General features: G+C 44.1%; 1 protein-coding gene across 1 annotated transcript in view; it reads right to left on the reverse strand.

Moving 5' to 3' along the window:
* Positions 1-16,623: 16,623 nt before the first annotated feature.
* Positions 16,624-20,894, reverse strand: part of COL6A1 (collagen type VI alpha 1 chain) — a 70,835-nt gene continuing 66,564 nt past the window's right edge. Inside the window, exons 31-35 of the mRNA XM_077272557.1 lie at positions 20,736-20,845; positions 20,345-20,528; positions 19,903-20,077; positions 19,778-19,807; positions 16,624-19,601 (exon numbers count right to left, since the gene is read on the reverse strand). Coding sequence (XP_077128672.1) covers positions 18,991-19,601; positions 19,778-19,807; positions 19,903-20,077; positions 20,345-20,528; positions 20,736-20,845 — 1,110 coding nt within the window. The 3' untranslated portion in view covers positions 16,624-18,990. The remainder of the gene's footprint in view (positions 19,602-19,777; positions 19,808-19,902; positions 20,078-20,344; positions 20,529-20,735; positions 20,846-20,894) is intronic.

The following is a 20,894-nucleotide window of genomic DNA, read 5'->3' on the forward strand; positions in this document are numbered from 1 at the left end:
GAGACAACAAAGTCAAATCGGGAGAAAAACAATGACCAGCGGGCCTGTCTAGGATTCAGGCGTTTAGCAGACTCGAGATACATCAGATTTTTGTGATCAGTCAAGACCACCACACGATGCTTAGCACCCTCGAGCCAATGACGCCACTCCTCAAATGCCCATTTCATGGCCAACAACTCCCGATTGCCCACATCATAATTTCGCTCCGCAGGCGAAAACTTCCTAGAGAAAAAGGCGCAAGGTCTCATAACAGAGCAACCAGGGCCTCTCTGCGACAAAACGGCCCCTGCTCCAATCTCTGAAGCATCCACCTCAACTTGAAAGGGAAGCGAGACATCAGGCTGGCACAAAACAGGCGCCGAAGTAAACCGACGTTTCAACTCCTGGAAAGCCTCCACGGCAGCAGGAGCCCAATTAACCACATCGGAGCCCTTCTTGGTCATATCCGTCAAAGGTTTCACAATGCTAGAAAACTTAGCGATAAAACGACGGTAGAAGTTAGCGAAACCCAAGAACTTCTGAAGACTCTTAACTGACGAGGGCTGAGTCCAATCAAGAATAGCTCGGACCTTGACTGGGTCCATCTCCACAGCAGAAGGGGAAAAAATGAACCCCAAAAAGGGAACCTTCTGTACACCAAAAAGACACTTTGAGCCCTTGACAAACAAAGAATTTTCACGCAAAATTTTAAAGACCATCCTGACCTGCTCCACATGCGAGTCCCAATTATCAGAAAAAACCAGAATATCATCCAGATAAACGATCAGAAATTTATCCAGATAGTTCCGGAAAATGTCATGCATAAAGGACTGAAAAACTGAAGGGGCATTAGAGAGCCCAAAAGGCATCACCAAGTACTCAAAATGACCTTCGGGCGTATTGAATGCGGTTTTCCATTCATCCCCTTGCTTAATGCGCACAAGGTTGTACGCACCACGAAGGTCTATCTTGGTAAACCACTTGGCACCTTTAATCCGGGCAAACAAGTCAGACAACAGTGGCAAAGGATACTGAAATTTGACAGTGATCTTATTTAAAAGCCGATAGTCAATACAAGGCCTCAAAGATCCGTCCTTTTTAGCCACAAAAAAGAATCCCGCACCAAGAGGGGAAGAAGACGGACGGATGTGTCCTTTCTCCAGAGACTCCTTGATATATGAACGCATAGCGGTATGTTCAGGTATCGACAGATTAAACAGTCTTCCCTTAGGAAATTTACTGCCTGGAATCAAATCTATTGCACAGTCACATTCCCTATGAGGAGGCAATGCACTGGACCTGGACTCGCTAAAGACATCCTGATAATCAGATAAGTACTCCGGAACTTCCGAAGGCATAGAAGAAGCAATAGACACAGGCAGGGAATCCTCATGAATACCATGACCGCCCCAACTAGACACTGACATAGCCTTCCAGTCAAGGACTGGATTATGGGTCTGTAACCATGGCAGCCCCAAAACAACCAAATCATGCATTTTATGTAGAACGAGAAAACGTATCACCTCGCGGTGTTCAGGAGTCATGCACATGGTAACCTGTGTCCAATACTGCGGCTTATTTTCTGCCAATGGCGTAGCATCAATACCCCTAAGAGGGATAGGATTTTCTAATGGTTCAAGAATAAAACCACAGCGCTTAGCAAATGAGAGATCCATAAGACTCAGGGCAGCACCTGAATCTACAAACGCCATGACAGGATAAGATGACAGTGAGCAAATCAAAGTTACAGACAGAATAAACTTAGGATGCAAATTACCAACGGTGACAGGACTAACAACCTTAGATATACGTTTAGAGCATGCTGAGATAACATGTGTAGAATCACCACAGTAGTAGCACAAGCCATTCCGGCGTCTATGAATTTTCCTCTCATTTCTAGTCAGGATTCTATCACATTGCATCAAATCAGGTGTCCGTTCAGACAACACCATGAGGGAATTTGCGGTTTTTCTATCACATTGCATCACATCAGGTGTCTGTTCAGACAACAACATGAGGGAATTTGCGGTTTTGCGCTCCCGCAACCGCCGGTCAATTTGAATAGCCAGGGACATGGTATCATTCAGACCTGTGGGAATGGGAAAACCCACCATAACATTCTTAATGGCCTCAGAAAGGCCATTTCTAAAATTAGCGGCCAGTGCACACTCGTTCCAATGTGTCAGCACGGACCATTTCCGAAATTTTTGGCAATACACCTCAGCCTCGTCCTGGCCCTGAGACATAGCCAGCAAGGCTTTCTCTGCCTGAATCTCAAGATTGGGTTCCTCATAAAGCAAACCGAGCGCCAGAAAAAACGCATCAATATCAGCCAATGCCGGATCTCCTGGCGCCAACGAAAAAGCCCAATCCTGAGGGTCACCCCGTAAGAATGAAATAACAATTTTTACTTGTTGAGCAGAGTCTCCAGACGAACAAGGTTTCAGGGACAAAAATAATTTACAATTATTCCTGAAATTCCTAAACTTAAATCGGTCTCCTGAAAACAGTTCAGGAATCGGAATCTTGGGTTCAGACCTAGGATTTCTGGTAACATAATCTTGTATACCCTGCACACGAGCAGCAAGCTGGTCCACACTTGTAATCAAGGTCTGGACATTCATGTCTGCAACAAGCTTAAGCCACTCTGAGGTAAAGGGGAAAAGAAAAAAAAAAAAATGAGAGAGGGAGAAAAAAAACACTCAAAATTTTCTTTCTTATAATCCCACTTCTGCAATGCATTAAACATTTAATACCGGCCTGGCATACTGTTATGACCCCAGTGGACAGGGTCTCAGAGGAACGTGTAAGTCTGCAAGATACAAAAATCCAGCTCATAGGGCTGTGGTAACTGGGTTGACCAAATAGCTACTCCTAACGCCAACACTAGAAGTAGCCGGGGATCATGCCTACGGTGATCGCTAGATGACTCGCGCCAGCCGGAGAATCTAACTACCCCTAGGAGAAGAAAACAAAGACCTCTCTTGCCTCCAGAGAAAGGGACCCCAAAGCAAGATACAAGCCCCCCACAAATAATAACGGTGAGGTAAGAGGAAATGACAAACACAGAAATGAACCAGGTTCAGCAAAGAGAGGCCAGCTTACTAATAGCAGAATATAGCAAGATAACTTATCTGGTCAACAAAAACCCTATAAAAATCCACGCTGGAGATTCAAGAACCCCCGAACCGTCTAACGGTCCGGGGGGAGAACACCAGCCCCCTAGAGCTTCCAGCAAAGGTCAGGATACAGATAGGAACAAGCTGGACAAAAATACCAAACAAAACAAAAGCAAAAAGCAAAGAAGCAGACTTAGCTTGAAAAACAGGAACCAGGATCAGAGGACAAGAGCACAACAGATTAGCTCTGATTTCAACGATGCCAGGCATTGAACTGAAGGTCCAGGGAGCTTATATAGCAACGCCCCTGAACTAACGGCCCAGGTGAGGATATAGGAAAAGACAGACGCTCCAGAGTCAAATCACTAATGACCACTAGAGGGAGCAAAAAGCAAAATCACAACACTGGCCTCTCTTTGCTGAACCTGGTTCATTTCTGTGTTTGTCATTTCCTCTTACCTCACCGTTATTATTTGTGGGGGGCTTGTATCTTGCTTTGGGGTCCCTTTCTCTGGAGGCAAGAGAGGTCTTTGTTTTCTTCTCCTAGGGGTAGTTAGATTCTCCGGCTGGCGCGAGTCATCTAGCGATCACCGTAGGCATGATCCCCGGCTACTTCTAGTGTTGGCGTTAGGAGTAGCTATTTGGTCAACCCAGTTACCACAGCCCTATGAGCTGGATTTTTGTATCTTGCAGACTTACACGTTCCTCTGAGACCCTGTCCACTGGGGTCATAACAGTATGCCAGGCCGGTATTAAATGTTTAATGCATTGCAGAAGTGGGATTATAAGAAAGAAAATTTTGAGGTTTTTTTTCCCTCTCTCATTTTTTTTTTTTCTTTTCCCCTTTACCTCAGAGTGGCTTAAGCTTGCTGCAGACATGAATGTCCAGACCTTGATTACAAGTGTGGACCAGCTTGCCGCTCGTGTGCAGGGTATACAAGATTATGTTACCAGAAATCCTAGGTCTGAACCCAAGATTCCGATTCCTGAACTGTTTTCAGGAGACCGATTTAAGTTTAGGAATTTCAGGAATAATTGTAAATTATTTTTGTCCCTGAAACCTTGTTCGTCTGGAGACTCTGCTCAACAAGTAAAAATTGTTATTTCATTCTTACGGGGTGACCCTCAGGATTGGGCTTTTTCGTTGGCGCCAGGAGATCCGGCATTGGCTGATATTGATGCGTTTTTTCTGGCGCTCGGTTTACTTTATGAGGAACCCAATCTTGAGATTCAGGCAGAGAAAGCCTTGCTGGCTATGTCTCAGGGCCAGGACGAGGCTGAGGTGTATTGCCAAAAATTTCGGAAATGGTCCGTGCTGACACATTGGAACGAGTGTGCACTGGCCGCTAATTTTAGAAATGGCCTTTCTGAGGCCATTAAGAATGTTATGGTGGGTTTTCCCATTCCCACAGGTCTGAATGATACCATGTCCCTGGCTATTCAAATTGACCGGCGGTTGCGGGAGCGCAAAACCGCAAATTCCCTCATGTTGTTGTCTGAACAGACACCTGATGTGATGCAATGTGATAGAAAAACCGCAAATTCCCTCATGGTGTTGTCTGAACGGACACCTGATTTGATGCAATGTGATAGAATCCTGACTAGAAATGAGAGGAAAATTCATAGACGCCGGAATGGCTTGTGCTACTACTGTGGTGATTCTACACATGTTATCTCAGCATGCTCTAAACGTATATCTAAGGTTGTTAGTCCTGTCACCGTTGGTAATTTGCATCCTAAGTTTATTCTGTCTGTAACTTTGATTTGCTCACTGTCATCTTATCCTGTCATGGCGTTTGTAGATTCAGGTGCTGCCCTGAGTCTTATGGATCTCTCATTTGCTAAGCGCTGTGGTTTTATTCTTGAACCATTAGAAAATCCTATCCCTCTTAGGGGTATTGATGCTACGCCATTGGCAGAAAATAAGCCGCAGTATTGGACACAGGTTACCATGTGCATGACTCCTGAACACCGCGAGGTGATACGTTTTCTCGTTCTACATAAAATGCATGATTTGGTTGTTTTGGGGCTGCCATGGTTACAGACCCATAATCCAGTCCTTGACTGGAAGGCTATGTCAGTGTCTAGTTGGGGCTGTCGTGGTATTCATGAGGATTCCCTGCCTGTGTCTATTGCTTCTTCTACGCCTTCGGAAGTTCCGGAGTACTTGTCTGATTATCAGGATGTCTTTAGCGAGTCCAGGTCCAGTGCATTGCCTCCTCATAGGGAATGTGACTGTGCAATAGATTTGATTCCAGGCAGTAAATTTCCTAAGGGAAGACTGTTTAATCTGTCGATACCTGAACATACCGCTATGCGTTCATATATCAAGGAGTCTCTGGAGAAAGGACACATCTGTCCGTCTTCTTCCCCTCTTGGTGCGGGATTCTTTTTTGTGGCTAAAAAGGACGGATCTTTGAGGCCTTGTATTGACTATCGGCTTTTAAATAAGATCACTGTCAAATTTCAGTATCCTTTGCCGCTGTTGTCTGACTTGTTTGCCCGGATTAAAGGTGCCAAGTGGTTTACCAAGATAGACCTTCGTGGTGCGTACAACCTTGTGCGCATTAAGCAAGGGGATGAATGGAAAACCGCATTCAATACGCCCGAAGGTCATTTTGAGTACTTGGTGATGCCTTTTGGGCTCTCTAATGCCCCTTCAGTTTTTCAGTCCTTTATGCATGACATTTTCCGGAACTATCTGGATAAATTTCTGATCGTTTATCTGGATGATATTCTGGTTTTTTCTGATAATTGGGACTCGCATGTGGAGCAGGTCAGGATGGTCTTTAAAATTTTGCGTGAAAATTCTTTGTTTGTCAAGGGCTCAAAGTGTCTTTTTGGTGTACAGAAGGTTCCCTTTTTGGGGTTCATTTTTTCCCCTTCTGCTGTGGAGATGGACCCAGTCAAGGTCCGAACTATTCTTGATTGGACTCAGCCCTCGTCAGTTAAGAGTCTTCAGAAGTTCTTGGGTTTCGCTAACTTCTACCGTCGTTTTATCGCTAACTTTTCTAGCATTGTGAAACCTTTGACGGATATGACCAAGAAGGGCTCCGATGTGGTTAATTGGGCTCCTGCTGCCGTGGAGGCTTTCCAGGAGTTGAAACGTCGGCTTACTTCGGCGCCTGTTTTGTGCCAGCCTGATGTCTCGCTTCCCTTTCAAGTTGAGGTGGATGCTTCAGAGATTGGAGCAGGGGCCGTTTTGTCGCAGAGAGGCCCTGGTTGCTCTGTTATGAGACCTTGCGCCTTTTTCTCTAGGAAGTTTTCGCCTGCGGAGCGAAATTATGATGTGGGCAATCGGGAGTTGTTGGCCATGAAATGGGCATTTGAGGAGTGGCGTCATTGGCTCGAGGGTGCTAAGCATCGTGTGGTGGTCTTGACTGATCACAAAAATCTGATGTATCTCGAGTCTGCTAAACGCCTGAATCCTAGACAGGCCCGCTGGTCATTGTTTTTCTCCCGATTTGACTTTGTTGTCTCGTATTTACCAGGTTCAAAGAATGTGAAGGCCGATGCTCTTTCCAGGAGCTTTGTGCCTGATGCTCCTGGAGTCGCTGAACCTGTTGGTATTCTTAAGGATGGTATTATCTTGTCAGCTATTTCTCCTGATCTGCGACGTGTGTTGCAGAGATTTCAGGCTGATTGGCCTGATTCTTGTCCACCTGACAGACTGTTTGTGCCTGATAAGTGGACCAGCAGAGTCATTTCCGAGGTTCATTCCTCGGTGTTGGCAGGTCACCCAGGAATTTTTGGCACCAGAGATCTGGTGGCCAGATCCTTTTGGTGGCCTTCCTTGTCTAGGGATGTGCGGTCATTTGTACAGTCCTGTGGGACTTGTGCTCGAGCTAAGCCTTGCTGTTCTCGTGCCAGCGGGTTGCTCTTGCCCTTGCCTGTCCCTAAGAGACCTTGGACACATATCTCCATGGATTTCATTTCTGATCTTCCGTTGTCTCAGGGCATGTCTGTTATCTGGGTGATATGTGATCGCTTCTCCAAGATGGTCCATTTGGTTCCTTTGCCTAAACTGCCTTCCTCTTCCGATCTGGTTCCTGTGTTTTTCCAGAACGTGGTTCGTTTGCACGGCATCCCTGAGAATATTGTGTCAGACAGAGGATCCCAGTTCGTTTCCAGATTCTGGCGATCCTTTTGTAGTAGGATGGGCATTGACTTGTCGTTTTCATCTGCTTTCCATCCTCAGACTAATGGACAGACGGAGCGAACTAATCAGACTTTGGAGGCTTATTTGAGGTGTTTTGTCTCTGCTGATCAGGACGATTGGGTGACCTTCTTGCCGTTAGCTGAGTTTGCCCTTAATAATCGGGCTAGTTCCGCCACCTTGGTTTCGCCGTTTTTCTGCAACTCTGGTTTCCACCCTCGTTTTTCTTCGGGTCATGTGGAACCTTCTGACTGCCCTGGGGTGGATTCTGTGGTGGATAGGTTGCAGCGGATCTGGAATCTTGTGGTGGACAACTTGAAGTTGTCACAGGAGAGGGCTCAGCGCTTTGCCAACCGCCGCCGCGGTGTGGGTCCCCGACTACGTGTTGGGGATTTGGTATGGCTTTCTTCCCGCTTTGTTCCTATGAAGGTTTCCTCTCCCAAATTTAAACCTCGTTTTATTGGTCCTTACAAGATATTGGAAATTCTTAATCCTGTATCCTTTCGCCTGGATCTACCTGTGTCGTTTGCTATCCACAACGTGTTTCATAGGTCCTTGTTGCGGCGGTACGTTGTGCCTGTGGTTCCTTCTGCTGAGCCTCCTGCTCCGGTGTTGGTTGAGGGCGAGTTGGAGTACGTGGTGGAGAAGATCTTGGATTCTCGTCTCTCCAGGCGGAGGCTTCAGTACCTGGTCAAGTGGAAGGGCTATGGTCAGGAAGATAATTCCTGGGTGGTTGCCTCTGATGTGCATGCGGCCGATTTAGTTCGTGCCTTTCACGCCGCTCATCCTGATCGCCCTGGTGGTCGTGGTGAGGGTTCGGTGACCCCTCACTAAGGGGAGGGGTACTGTTGTGATTTTGCTTTTTGCTCCCTCTAGTGGTCATTAGTGATTTGACTCTGGAGCGTCTGTCTTTTCCTATATCCTCACCTGGGCCGTTAGTTCAGGGGCGTTGCTATATAAGCTCCCTGGACCTTCAGTTCAATGCCTGGCATCGTTGAAATCAGAGCTAATCTGTTGTGCTCTTGTCCTCTGATCCTGGTTCCTGCGTGTTTAAGCTAAGTCTGCTTCTTTGCTTTTTGCTTTTGTTTTGTTTGGTATTTTTGTCCAGCTTGTTCCTATCTGTATCCTGACCTTTGCTGGAAGCTCTAGGGGGCTGGTGTTCTCCCCCCGGACCGTTAGACGGTTCGGGGGTTCTTGAATCTCCAGCGTGGATTTTTATAGGGTTTTTGTTGACCAGATAAGTTATCTTGCTATATTCTGCTATTAGTAAGCTGGCCTCTCTTTGCTGAACCTGGTTCATTTCTGTGTTTGTCATTTCCTCTTACCTCACCGTTATTATTTGTGGGGGGCTTGTATCTTGCTTTGGGGTCCCTTTCTCTGGAGGCAAGAGAGGTCTTTGTTTTCTTCTCCTAGGGGTAGTTAGATTCTCCGGCTGGCGCGAGTCATCTAGCGATCACCGTAGGCATGATCCCCGGCTACTTCTAGTGTTGGCGTTAGGAGTAGCTATTTGGTCAACCCAGTTACCACAGCCCTATGAGCTGGATTTTTGTATCTTGCAGACTTACACGTTCCTCTGAGATCCTGTCCACTGGGGTCATAACAGATACCCCATTCATGAACCCTGTAGAATATTAATGTAGAGAACTTGGCACACACCAGATGCTGAAGTATAGTATTTAATTTAAAAGGTAGATACATACAAAACCAGACGTTTCGGTCATATAGACCTCCCTTAATGTACCGAGTGGTAATTGGTGAGATTTAGGTGATCCCCCCATAAGAAAAAGTACCTCAGCATAGATATCACTTGTATAGAGTGCTGCCAATACAGAGTGGCTATGTGGACCCTGTCCTAGTTAGTTATGTGGGGATTATTCCCCACATAATCCCCACACACAATCCCCACATAACTAACTAGGACAGGGTCCACATAGCCACTCTGTATTGGCAGCACTCTATACCAGTGATATCTATACTGAGTTACTTTTTCTTGCGGGGGATCACCTAAATCTCACCAATTACCACTCGGTACATTGAGGAAGGTCTATATGACCGAAACGTCTGGTTTTGCATCAGGGCCGGCTCCAGGTTTTTGAGGGCCCCGGGCGAAAGAGTCTTTGTGGGCCCCCCTCTTTAACACATACCACAATTCATGATGCACAGATACAGCAGAGAAATATAGCACAGCCACGTAGTATATAACACAGCCACGTAGTATATAACACAGCCACGTAGTATATAACACAGCCACGTAGTATATAACACAGCCACGTAGTATATTGCCCAGCCACGTATATTGCACAGCCACGTAGTATATTGCACATCCACGTAGTATATTGCACAGCCACGTAGTACATAACACAGCCACGCAGTATATAACATAGCCCAAGCAGTATATAACACAGCCCACGCAGTATAAAACACAGCCCACGCAGATGCAGTATATAGCACAGCCCACGCAGATGCAGTATATAGCACAGCCCACGCAGATGCAGTATATAGCACAGGGGGGCCCGGCTCCCCACACACCCCTCTAATGCACTGGGGGGCCCGGCCCGGCTTCCCACTAACCCCTCTTCCAAACTAGGGGGGCCCGGCTCCCCACACACCCCTCTAATGCACTGGGGGGGCCCAGCTCCCCATACACCCCTCTTCCACACTAGGGGGGCCCGGCTCGTCACCTGCACCTTAATTCCCTTACAGGTTGCCACAGAGCTTGCCGAGGAGGAGGAGCCCACAGGAGACATCACTCTGGGGTAAGGACAATGGTGGCAGCTGCTGTGATGTGCTGACCCTGGAGCACGGGCCGCTCAGCAGCCCTCCCTCGCACACTGAGAGCACTGCAGCACAGGCCTCTCCGTGCAGCCATTACTCAGCGGCGCAGCTCTCCCCACCGCTCCCATGCTGGGTCAGGTCGGGTCCGGGACCACTTGCTTTCCCCCGGGGACAAGGTGACCCCGCAGGACGGTGCTGGGAGCGGGCGCTGTGCGCACACCCGTCATGTCTACTCACCACCAGATCTGGAACTTCAGGAGCGGCCCTGCCGTGTACTGCATCCTCAGCTTCCTGCTCGGGACACCGTTCCCGTCCGCCGAGGCCGTGCTCAGCACAGCTGCGCTCAGCAAGACGCCGCTCACCAGCAGCAGCCACGGAACACACCGAGCAGCCATCCTGGCCTCAGCGAGCGACCGCAGCGAGCGCCGGCCGGAAGTGACTCGTATCCATGGTGATGGCGGCGCCAGCGGTGACTGGTGAGTATTGCAGCTGCGTGAAACTCAGTCCCAGGCCCGGCCCGAATGTGACTCACTCTGCGTATCCATGGTGACGGTCCCGAGACTCCCGACTCCCGGAGGTGAGCATTGCTGCTGCAGCTGCTCACCGTAAATGGGCCCCCCCATCTCGCCAGGGCCCCGGCACTTGCCCGGGTACGCCGGGTGCTGACGCCGGCCCTGTTTTGCATGTATCTACTGTTTGAATTAAATACTATACTTCAGCATCTGGTGTGTGCCAAGTTCTCTACATAAATCTGTACGGTTTGGGAACCTACTTGAGCACCATTCTCCAATTGTGCTAATGTCTTTTTCACATTAATCCCATAGGATATTATGCCCCCACAAAGTATGATGGCCCCACAGTATGATTTTCCCACAAATCTTACACAAAGTATGATGCTCCACAGCACACCACACATTAAGATTGTCACCACAGCCTTCTACACAGTATGATATCCACCGCAGCCCCAAATATACAGTATGAGAGGCAACACAGACCCCCATACAGTATGATGTCCACCACAGGCCCCTATAAAAAGTCTGATGTCTACCAAAGCCCCCAAACAGTATGAGGACCCCAGAGCACATATACAGTATGATGTTCCCCATAACCATCTCATACAGTATGATGGTCACCACAGCCCCCAACACAGTATAATGTATCCCATAGACCTCCAGAAGGTATCATGCCCACCAAAGCCACCCCACACAGTATGATGTCCACCACAACCACCCTACACAGTAAGCTGGTCCTCCCCACAGCTACCTCACACAGTATGATAGATCTGTCATACACTATTGAGATTCCACATAGCCAAAATACTATATGACGGTCCTTCCACAGCCCCCTATATAGTATGATGGTCCCGTCACAGCTCCCTGTATAGTATGACAGTCCACCTCACAGTCCCCCATATAGTATGATGGGACCTCCAACAGCCCCCTATTTAGTATGATGGTGTCCCAACACCCCATATAGTATGATGGTACACCTCATAGCTCATTATATATTATGATGGTACACCTCACAGTTCCTATAGTGGTACCACCAACAATCCCCTATATATTATGTTTCATCTCATAGCCGCCTATATAGTATAATGATCCACATCACAGCCCCCTATATAGTATAATGGTCCAACTCAAAGCCCCCCCATACAGTATGATGGTCCCTCCAACAGCCCCCTATATAGCATGATGCTCCCCTTAAAAACACCTCCTATATAGTATAGGATAGTACAACCCACAGCTCCTTATACAGTATATTATGATGGTACACCTCACAGCTCCTATGTAGTATGATGGTCCACCTCACAGTCCCCCCATTTACTATGGTGGTCCTCCCCACAGCCCCTTATATACAATGATGGTCCAACTCACAGTGCCCTATATAGTGTGATGGTTCCCCACAACCACCCCAAAGATCTCAGCCACAAAGGACACCAGCGGCCTGCTGGGGCAAGTGACGGAGCCAGCAACTTTGTGCTCCGTCACAACTGTTAACAGTATTGGCATCTTGAGGATGCAGATTCTGATAACAAGGTAGCAGACAAGGTGGCCCACGACCAGAAATGCCCTTCTGGCATTTGCCAGAATTGCCAGATGGCCAGTCCGGCCCTGTCCACAAGGAAAGTAAATTTTGCATTTCATTTGGAAATCAAGGTCCATGAGTCTGGAGGAAGAGTGGGAGAGGCCACAATCCAAGCTGCTTGAGATCTAGTGTGGAGTTTCCGCAATCAGTGATGGTTTGGGGAGCCATGTCATCTGCTGGTGTAGGTCCACTGTGTTTTACCAATACCAAAGTCAGCGCAGCCGTCTACCAGGAAATTTTAGAGCACTTCATGCTTCCCTCTGCCGACAAGCTTTTTGGAGATGCAAATTTCATTCTCCAGCAGGACTTGGCATCTGTCCACTCTGCCAGAAGTACCAATGCCTGGTGTAGGTACTGTGATTGATTGACAAGCAAACTCGCCTGACCTTAATCCCATAGAGAGTCTATGGAGTATTGTCAAGAGGAAGATGAGAGACACCAGACCCAACAATGCAGATGAGCTGAAGGCTGCTATCAAAGCAACCTGGGCTTCCATAACCCCTCAGCAGTGCCACAGGCTGATCGCCTCCATGCCACACTGCATTGATGCAGTAATTGATGCAAAAGGAGCCCCGACCAAGTATTGAGTGCATTTACTGAACATAAATTTCAGTAGGCCGACATTTCGGATTTTAAAATAATTTTTCAAGCTGGTGTTATAAAGTACTCTAATTTACTGAGATAATGACTTTTGGGTTTTCATTGGCTGTAAGCCGTAATCATCAACATTAACAGAAATAAACACTTGAAATAGATCACTCTGTAATGACTCTATATAATATATGAGTTTCACTTTTTGTATTGAAGAACTGAAATAAATAAAATTTTTGATGATATTCTAATTTAGTGAGAAGCACTTGTATATATGGAGTGGAGGGCGGCACATTCCTTGGGCCTTAGACCCTTGAATTTTTAAGACCCTAGCAACATCCCTGGCTCTGTACAAGCTCTTGTTGTGCTAATATGGAGCATTAATATTTTACCTATGGAAGTCTTTAAGGACCTATTGTTTCTCTTTTTGCGTCTCATATTAGATTACACTTTATAATCTACATTTTATGTCAGATAATAATATCACTTCCTAAATAGAATATGAACTGGGTTAGCCCAAAAATATACCTATAAAGAGCAAAATCAGACAAACTGAACATTCTGCAGTGGTCTGTAATTTTTTTCCAGAGCTGCATATACACTATATACAGTGCAGGAAATAAGTATTTAATCCCTTGCTCATTTTGTAAGTTTGCCCACTGACAAAGACATGAATAGTCTATAATTTTAAGGGTAGGTTAATAAGTGAGAAATACGTATTTGATCCATCTGGCAAACAAGACTTAATACTTGGTGGCAAAACCCTTGTTAGCAAGCACAGCAGTCAGACGTTTTTTGTAGTTGATGATGAGGTTTGCACACATGTCATGAGGAATTTTGGTCTACTCCTCTTTGCAGATCATCTCTTTATCATTAAGATTTTGAGGCTGTCGCTTGGCAACTCGGAGCCTCAACTCCTTCCATAAGTTTTCTATGAGATTAAGATCTGGAGACTGGCTAGGCCACTCCATGACCTTGATGTGCTTTTTTTGAGCCACTCCTTTGTTGCCTTGGCTGTATGTTTTGGGTCATTGTCTTGCTGGAAGACCTAGCCATAACCCATTTTTAATGTCCTGGCAGAGGGAAGGAGGTTATCACTCAGGACATTACGGTATATGGCTCCATCCATTCTCCCATTGATGCGGTGAAGTAGTCGTGTGCCCTTAGCAGAGAAACACCTCCAAAACATGGTTCCACCTCCATGCTTGACAGTGGGGACGGTGTTCTTTGGGTCATAGGCATCATTTCTCTTCCTCCAAACACGGCGAGTTGAGTTAATGCCAAAGAGCCCAATTTTTGTCTCATCTGACCACAGCACCTTTTCTCAATCACTCACAGAATCATCCAGGTGTTCATTGGCAAACTTCAGACGAGCCTGCACATGTGCCTTCTTGAGCAGGGGGACCTTGCGGGCACTGCAGGATTTTAAACAGTTACAGTATAATGTGTTACCAATGGTTTTCTTGGTGACTGTGGTCTCAGCTGCCTTGAGATCATTAACAAGTTACCCCGTGTAGTTTTAGGCTGATCTCTCACCTTCCTCATGATCAAGTATACCCCACGAGGTGAGATTTTGCATGGTGTCCCAGATCGGTCATTTTGTATTTCTTCCATTTTTTTATTATTGCACCAACAGTTGTCTCCTTCTTACCCAGCATCTAACTTATGGTTTTGTAGCCCATTCCAGCTTTGTACAGGTCTATGATCTTGTCCCTGACATCCTTATAAAGCTCTTTGGTCTTGCCCATGTTGTAGAGGTTAGAGTCTGACTGACTAATTGAGTGGACAGGAGTCATTTATAAAGGTCACTATGTTGGACAGCTGTCTTTTAAGTCGATTAGGAGCATCTAACTGGTCTGTAGGAGCCAGAACTCTTAATGGTTGGTAGGGGATCAAATACTTATTTCTCACTGCAAAATGCAAATAAATTTATATAATTTATATAGTGTGATTTTCTGGATTTTCTTTTTGATATTCTATCTCTTAATGTTAAAATTAACCTACCCTTAAAATTATAGACTGTTCATGTTTTTGTCAGTGGGCAAACTTACAAAATCAGCAAGGGATCAAATACTTATTCTCCCCACTGTATATTTTTTACTATTATTTTCTCATTTTTTTGTTTTATATATACAGTATATATATATATATATATATATATATATATATATATATATATACACTGTATTTTTTTTTTTTTTACTTTTTTACTTAGTACCGCTAAGGGACCCGCACTTTTATAGCTGTGATCTCTTTTATAAAACATTGCAATGCACGAGCATTGCAATGGATTATAACTGTCAGTGCTGCACTGACATAAGTTAGTTAGGTCATGCGCTGTGTATGATCTAACTTGCTAGAGCGTGGTGACCCGGATGTCATCATAGCACCATCGGGTCACCAGGACATCGATTGAGCCCCCTGCAATGACGTCGCCAGGGCCCAATCAGAGGGCAAAGGTGTCCCCCTCCCTCTGCCTGCCTTCTAAATGCTGCAATCGATATCTGCCACACCGGTCTTGGCAGTGTCGGGTGTCAGCTGTGATATCAGCTGATCACCCGGTGGAAATCATGCGTACATATGCGTGTATGTATCCAGTATGTCCAAGTTCAGGAAGCACTTCCCAATCCCTGATGAAGGATTACTCTGAAACGCGCGTCGGGGTGGGTGGAAGACGGCGTGACTTCCCCTGTTCTGTTATTGATGTGTCTCTATCTAATATGGTTGATAATTTTTTCTTGTGTTCCCGGTCTGTTATATTTCATTCCTACACTGCCATTGATGGGGAACTTGTCATGTATTAAATCTGTTTGAGAAGGATATACACAGTACCATGCATTTGCTCTCTACTATGGGGATTGCTGTCCGGCTCCCAGTGCTCCATGTTTCCTGTTGTCACCTTTAGCCCATGCTTTTGCACATGTTCTTTGTCCAAATATTTATATTTGAATAAACGTTTGTATGATTTATCTATTTCTGGACTATTGCACTGCTTGTTTCTGTGGTTTACCTCTTTGCAATATCAGTGTGTCCCACACTGCTCCATATACAGGCCTGACTTATTTAGATGGATTGCTTTCTGTAAGATACAATGATTACATTGTTTTACTATTGCCTGTGGTGTTTTCCTTCCCAACCATGATGTACTGGGTATCTCTAAAGTCGGGAAGGGGTTATCCACCAGCCCCCTTTTAAAGCAACCAGTCTGCTCCTATAATTCAATCAGCATGATAGAGTGATATCAGCTGCCTTGTCCTCATTACCTCTTTCTCCTGAATTGACAAGAAAATAACTAAAATTATAAAAGAAGGTCATTTTGTGGCAGGGATGACATTCTGTGGAAATATATTTTTTGTAATTAAGTTAATTTTCCTTGACTTTGGATTTTTTTGCTATTCATCTGATCACTCTTCATAACAACCTAGAGCTAATGCAAATTTCCACTCTAAAAATTGAAGCAGCAAATTTGTGTAAAAACCAAAATGTGTGTCAGTCTCAAAACTTTTGCCCACAACTGTAGGCTGTATACAGTAATTCCAATGAAACTATGCAAATATGTATTAATTGCATACACAGTATTTGTACAGATCAATAATTAATGCATAGAATAACTCAAAACTGAGACATAGTGGTTGTAAAACCCTTTATTCCGAGACCAATGTGAGCAGAGACCGAGACATACAGGGATTCAGTTCAATATCCCTACAGCAAGTGTCACAACCAACACAATAATGGCCGTGAGATGACATGTTCTTCATTCACCTGAATATAGCACCAATATGAAGAAAATATTTTAACCCTTCACTTTCCAGACAATTGGCTCGGGATTACATTTAAGATTGCACCGAGTTTCTGTAATTCCCTGCTGGTAGAAGAGAAGACATTATGGTCTCCGTGACACTTGCTTTTCCCTGCTTGTTTTTGCAAAAGTAAAATGAAGGAAACATTAGAACAACATCCCAGCTTATCGGAGAAAACTCAAATTTCACCTTTACATTTCATTCTGTAAATATGATATTATCAAATGACTTATGAGTTTCTCCAAACTTATCAATATCATTGTAATGAATGCAGGGGCATAACTATTTACTGTCATCCCAGGATCCTGGGGCGTAGCGGGGCCCAATGGCACATCTAAGATGATATCTGTGCTAGAAATGGAATCTGATAGTTGGAGGGCCGCATTTAGGATTTTGCATTCGGAGCTAAGAACATAAAGTTGCGCCTCTAGATGAGTGGAATTTTGAATAATGAAAGAATTTTTGAAACAACCGTCAAAATGGAGAATTACACTCAAAACAGTGTAATTGAGTGTAATTGCTGTCTTAACAACTTGTTAGTCATTTTTTTGGGTGTCATTCGGATTTTAGGTGATGCCCTAAATTATTATTATTTTTTTTTTTTTTAATTGTCATTTGATCTACAATATCAAATAATGTGTCACCACTTTCAAAAACTTCTGTCTAGTGTCAATATTGCTGTACATCTCCACAGCCTCCCATCTTATTATCACCTACGTGCTCTTTCTTTTAAAATGGATTATGGTCATCTATACACAGAAACTGTTTTGGGAATAAACAACTTGTAAAACCACACAATGAAAGAACCTGGAATGGGTCCAAAAGACAACCAAACCAAAGAACATAAAACCTATTAAAAAATATTTTTCATTAATAATTATTAAAAAGAACAAGTGTTCAAAAAAAACACACAAGTGAGGAAAAAAAACAATCACTTGTGTTGTTTTTTGAACACTTGTTCTTTTTAATAATTATTAATAAAACATATATATTTTAAGGGGTTTTATGTTCTTTGGTTTAGTTGAATAGACAACTTGAGCTGAATTTACACCTGATAACTGGAGGTACTAAACAACCGGCGATCCTCAACTTTGCTGATTCGCGATTTTTTAATAGCTTTTTTAGACAGGCAAACTCCATTTAATATGCACTCAGAACAATAAGTAATAGATCCTTCAGTGTGCATAGGTTTCAATTTTTCTCAGCAGAACAGGTTCTCTTTACAAAGAATAATGTGCTGCCGAGAAAGGCAATCTCTTAAGCAACCTAAAAGATCATCTCACTGGACAATCGAGCATGTAGCTCGTAGCATGTGAGCAGGTGAGCAACGAACTGTTTACGATTATCAGGAAACGAGAGTTCCTAGGAACGCTAGTTACTGACAATTGTGCGGTGTGAATGCACCTTTAGAATCAGTAGCAATCGAGCAGGGATTAGTCACATAGCAAGAACCATAAAGTCGAAGATTTTACCTATGATCCCATGGTTGGAGTAGCTCACAAAATGACCATATGCATTTGTATTTTTATAGCATCGCTTCTTTACGTTTGTTCTAAGGCACTCTTGGTGATACATCATAAAATTACAGACTATAGTGGTCCTATCTATTTTAAAGTAGTATCCAAATTTGCAGTGTTTCCAACATCTTAATTATGTCATGGAGAAATTTAATGGCAATCTAGGTAATATAGTATTTTTACAGAAAATATTTCAAACAAAAATGTTAAAACATTGAAATATTGAACTTAAAAAAAATAAAAAATATTGTGATATTTCTGGACTCATTTAAAATTTTGCTAAACTTGTAGAAACCTACTTTATGGCCAGTTTGGCCACATAGTCTGTATTTATGGTTGCGTTTTAATTTCCTTTTAATGCCTGCAAGTCCCAGAACAGCCTTAAGTCTACTGAACCAAAATTAGCCCCTCATAGAACCCTTTAGTCGTCCAAATTTCTTCTGTAAAACAGTGGGAGATCCAAGTTCTACCAAAGCATTGCAATTCAGACGCTAAAGTGCAGCCATATTAATTGTGTATGGACATCTGAATTTACCGGACACTTATGAGTGCAGACACATTGCACACATAGCATTTGTTGCACAGCTCTCATACCTTTTTAAAGATTAGAATGGAAATGAACACACCTGAAATATCATTGATGATATTTTATTGTAATGTTTCCCAGTAAGCACCGGAGATTATTTTTCTACAGGGGAGGAACCAAAATGAACAGGTGTTTTATTCCATATCTACGTTGCAAGATGTAAAATATTAAGATCAATTCGAAAGTGGCCTTTACAAAAAATTCTCTGCTCTGATGATTTACATTTTCTTTCAAAGGTATGAGAGTCTGCGATAAAAAAAAGGATGCAATTACAACCTAGACTGGAAAGTTGTACCCATTCGCTATTTTCTTAGATCACAGTACATATGGCCAAGGGGCAAATCAGGCCCATTGTGTCAAGAACAGTTGGGCAGTAAAATTACTGGCGTTTCAGAGATACCCTGCGGCTAACGGTCTTGAAAAAAACACCTTTAAGTAGAGAGGAGTATTCAGGGATTCGGAACAAGCTCCTTTCACTGAAGACAACTTTAGAATCTGCAGGAGCGCCAGTTAGAAGTACTCGTAGATTATTTTCATGGGGGCGACTTCCTACGGACAAAACAGTGATTTCAATTCCTGCAGCCCGGGCATCTTGCACAGCCTTTAGAAGAGTGTCCTCTGCTTGGGTATTTCCATCTGAGAACAACAGCACCTTCTTGCTCGCTCCAGCGGCTGCATCTTCACGGTAGAGATCTGTCACTGCACGAAGCGCTGCTCCTACGTCTGTGCCTCCGTTGATGAACTTCATCTTATCTATTGCACTTACAACCTCTGTGTAATTGGACAAGAACTGTACTTCGACTTGTTGTTCATTCTGACCGCTGTACTGCACTACCGAAAGACGCACAGAGTCAAATCCCGGACTTTCCGCATTTAGGAAACGTTGTGCAACGCGTCGTACAAAACCTTTGCTCATCTCAAAGTTTCGGCTTCCAACACTGGTAGAACTATCCACAAGTAAAGTGATGTCAGCAGGAGCCTCAAATTTAACTACAAAAAAGGAAAGAAATTATTTATCGGGTCTTGATCATTACAGGATGAAATGGGCAAAGAGACCCATCAGTCTTTCTAGGGGCACAGTTTGTAGATGCTTTTAAAATATTAATGTAGAGTGAATGTGAAAACATATAAACAGAAGATAGGACATTCAATAATAAGATACTTACTAGCACAAGTGTAATCTGGGCACTTCTTTTCTGTAAGAGGAATACGTACAATTTTAGCGAATAGATACATCTTCTATGGGTGGTTTCTGTGAAATTGCATGTGATTTTGGTTGCGCCTCTCTTACCTTTGCAGATATGAGCAGTGACATTCTGTAGGAATCCATCTTCTAGCAACTCGGTATAACTTGTCCTCTGTAAAGATAGCCCCTTTGTAGTTGGTGCTCCACCGCAAGCAATTTCGCCCAGTTGGTCAGGGTTGGCAGGAGATTGGAAGATGTCTCCTACTCCAAGAGAAACCACCTGTTGAATATATAAGATATAAGGTATGAAAAAACAGTATTCAGACAGTCCCAGAAAACCGGCAACTTGTGTATGGATGCTCAAACAGAAGTCCAGGTGCCGTTGCCAGATGGTATCACGGCAAACAAAGAAACATGTCAACATCCAGTAGAAAAAAGACCTACACAAAGACCTTTATCAAGTGCAATTATTACTTGTAATTATATGTCCAAGATATAAATTTGGTCCCAAGGTAATGAAACTATTAAGAACACAGATGTTCCTTACCGGAGCAACCTTACACAGGACATCGAGTGGTGTTTTGTCTCTTAGGATATCAGAGTGACCATCCGTCAACACTAGGGCCACTCTTTTATCAGATGCAAACCGTTTCAGTAAGTTATCTTTTGTAAAAGCAAGTGCCTCTCCTGTCCAGGTGCCTCCTGCTATCCATCCCAAATTCTTTATTGCCCTATAGAAAAGAAAATGTTGAAATGTAGCAAAAACTGGAAATCGTGATTGCACATTGCAAATAAACTGGGACTCACTATCGAAATGCATAAGGAACTGTATCATCCTCTACAATTACAATATTTTGTAAAGTAATTTGCAATTAAATATCTATCTCTATTTTTATGGCTTCAAACTATATAAACTGTTTATGCTGAGTATCACTCACTCCTTCAGCTGTCCAATGGTGTTGATGTTGGGGTCTCCCATGGCTACAGATTCTTGAGTATTGCCATGACTGTATTGCACCACTCCAACTCGAGATTCCCCAGCGTCAAACTGTAATCAGAGAAAAATAGAGAATGTTGTCAGCTATGGAAACGGTATA

The sequence above is a fragment of the Ranitomeya variabilis genome, chromosome 7 (genome assembly GCF_051348905.1).
Source record: "Ranitomeya variabilis isolate aRanVar5 chromosome 7, aRanVar5.hap1, whole genome shotgun sequence".
NCBI classification, from domain to species: domain Eukaryota; kingdom Metazoa; phylum Chordata; class Amphibia; order Anura; family Dendrobatidae; genus Ranitomeya; species Ranitomeya variabilis.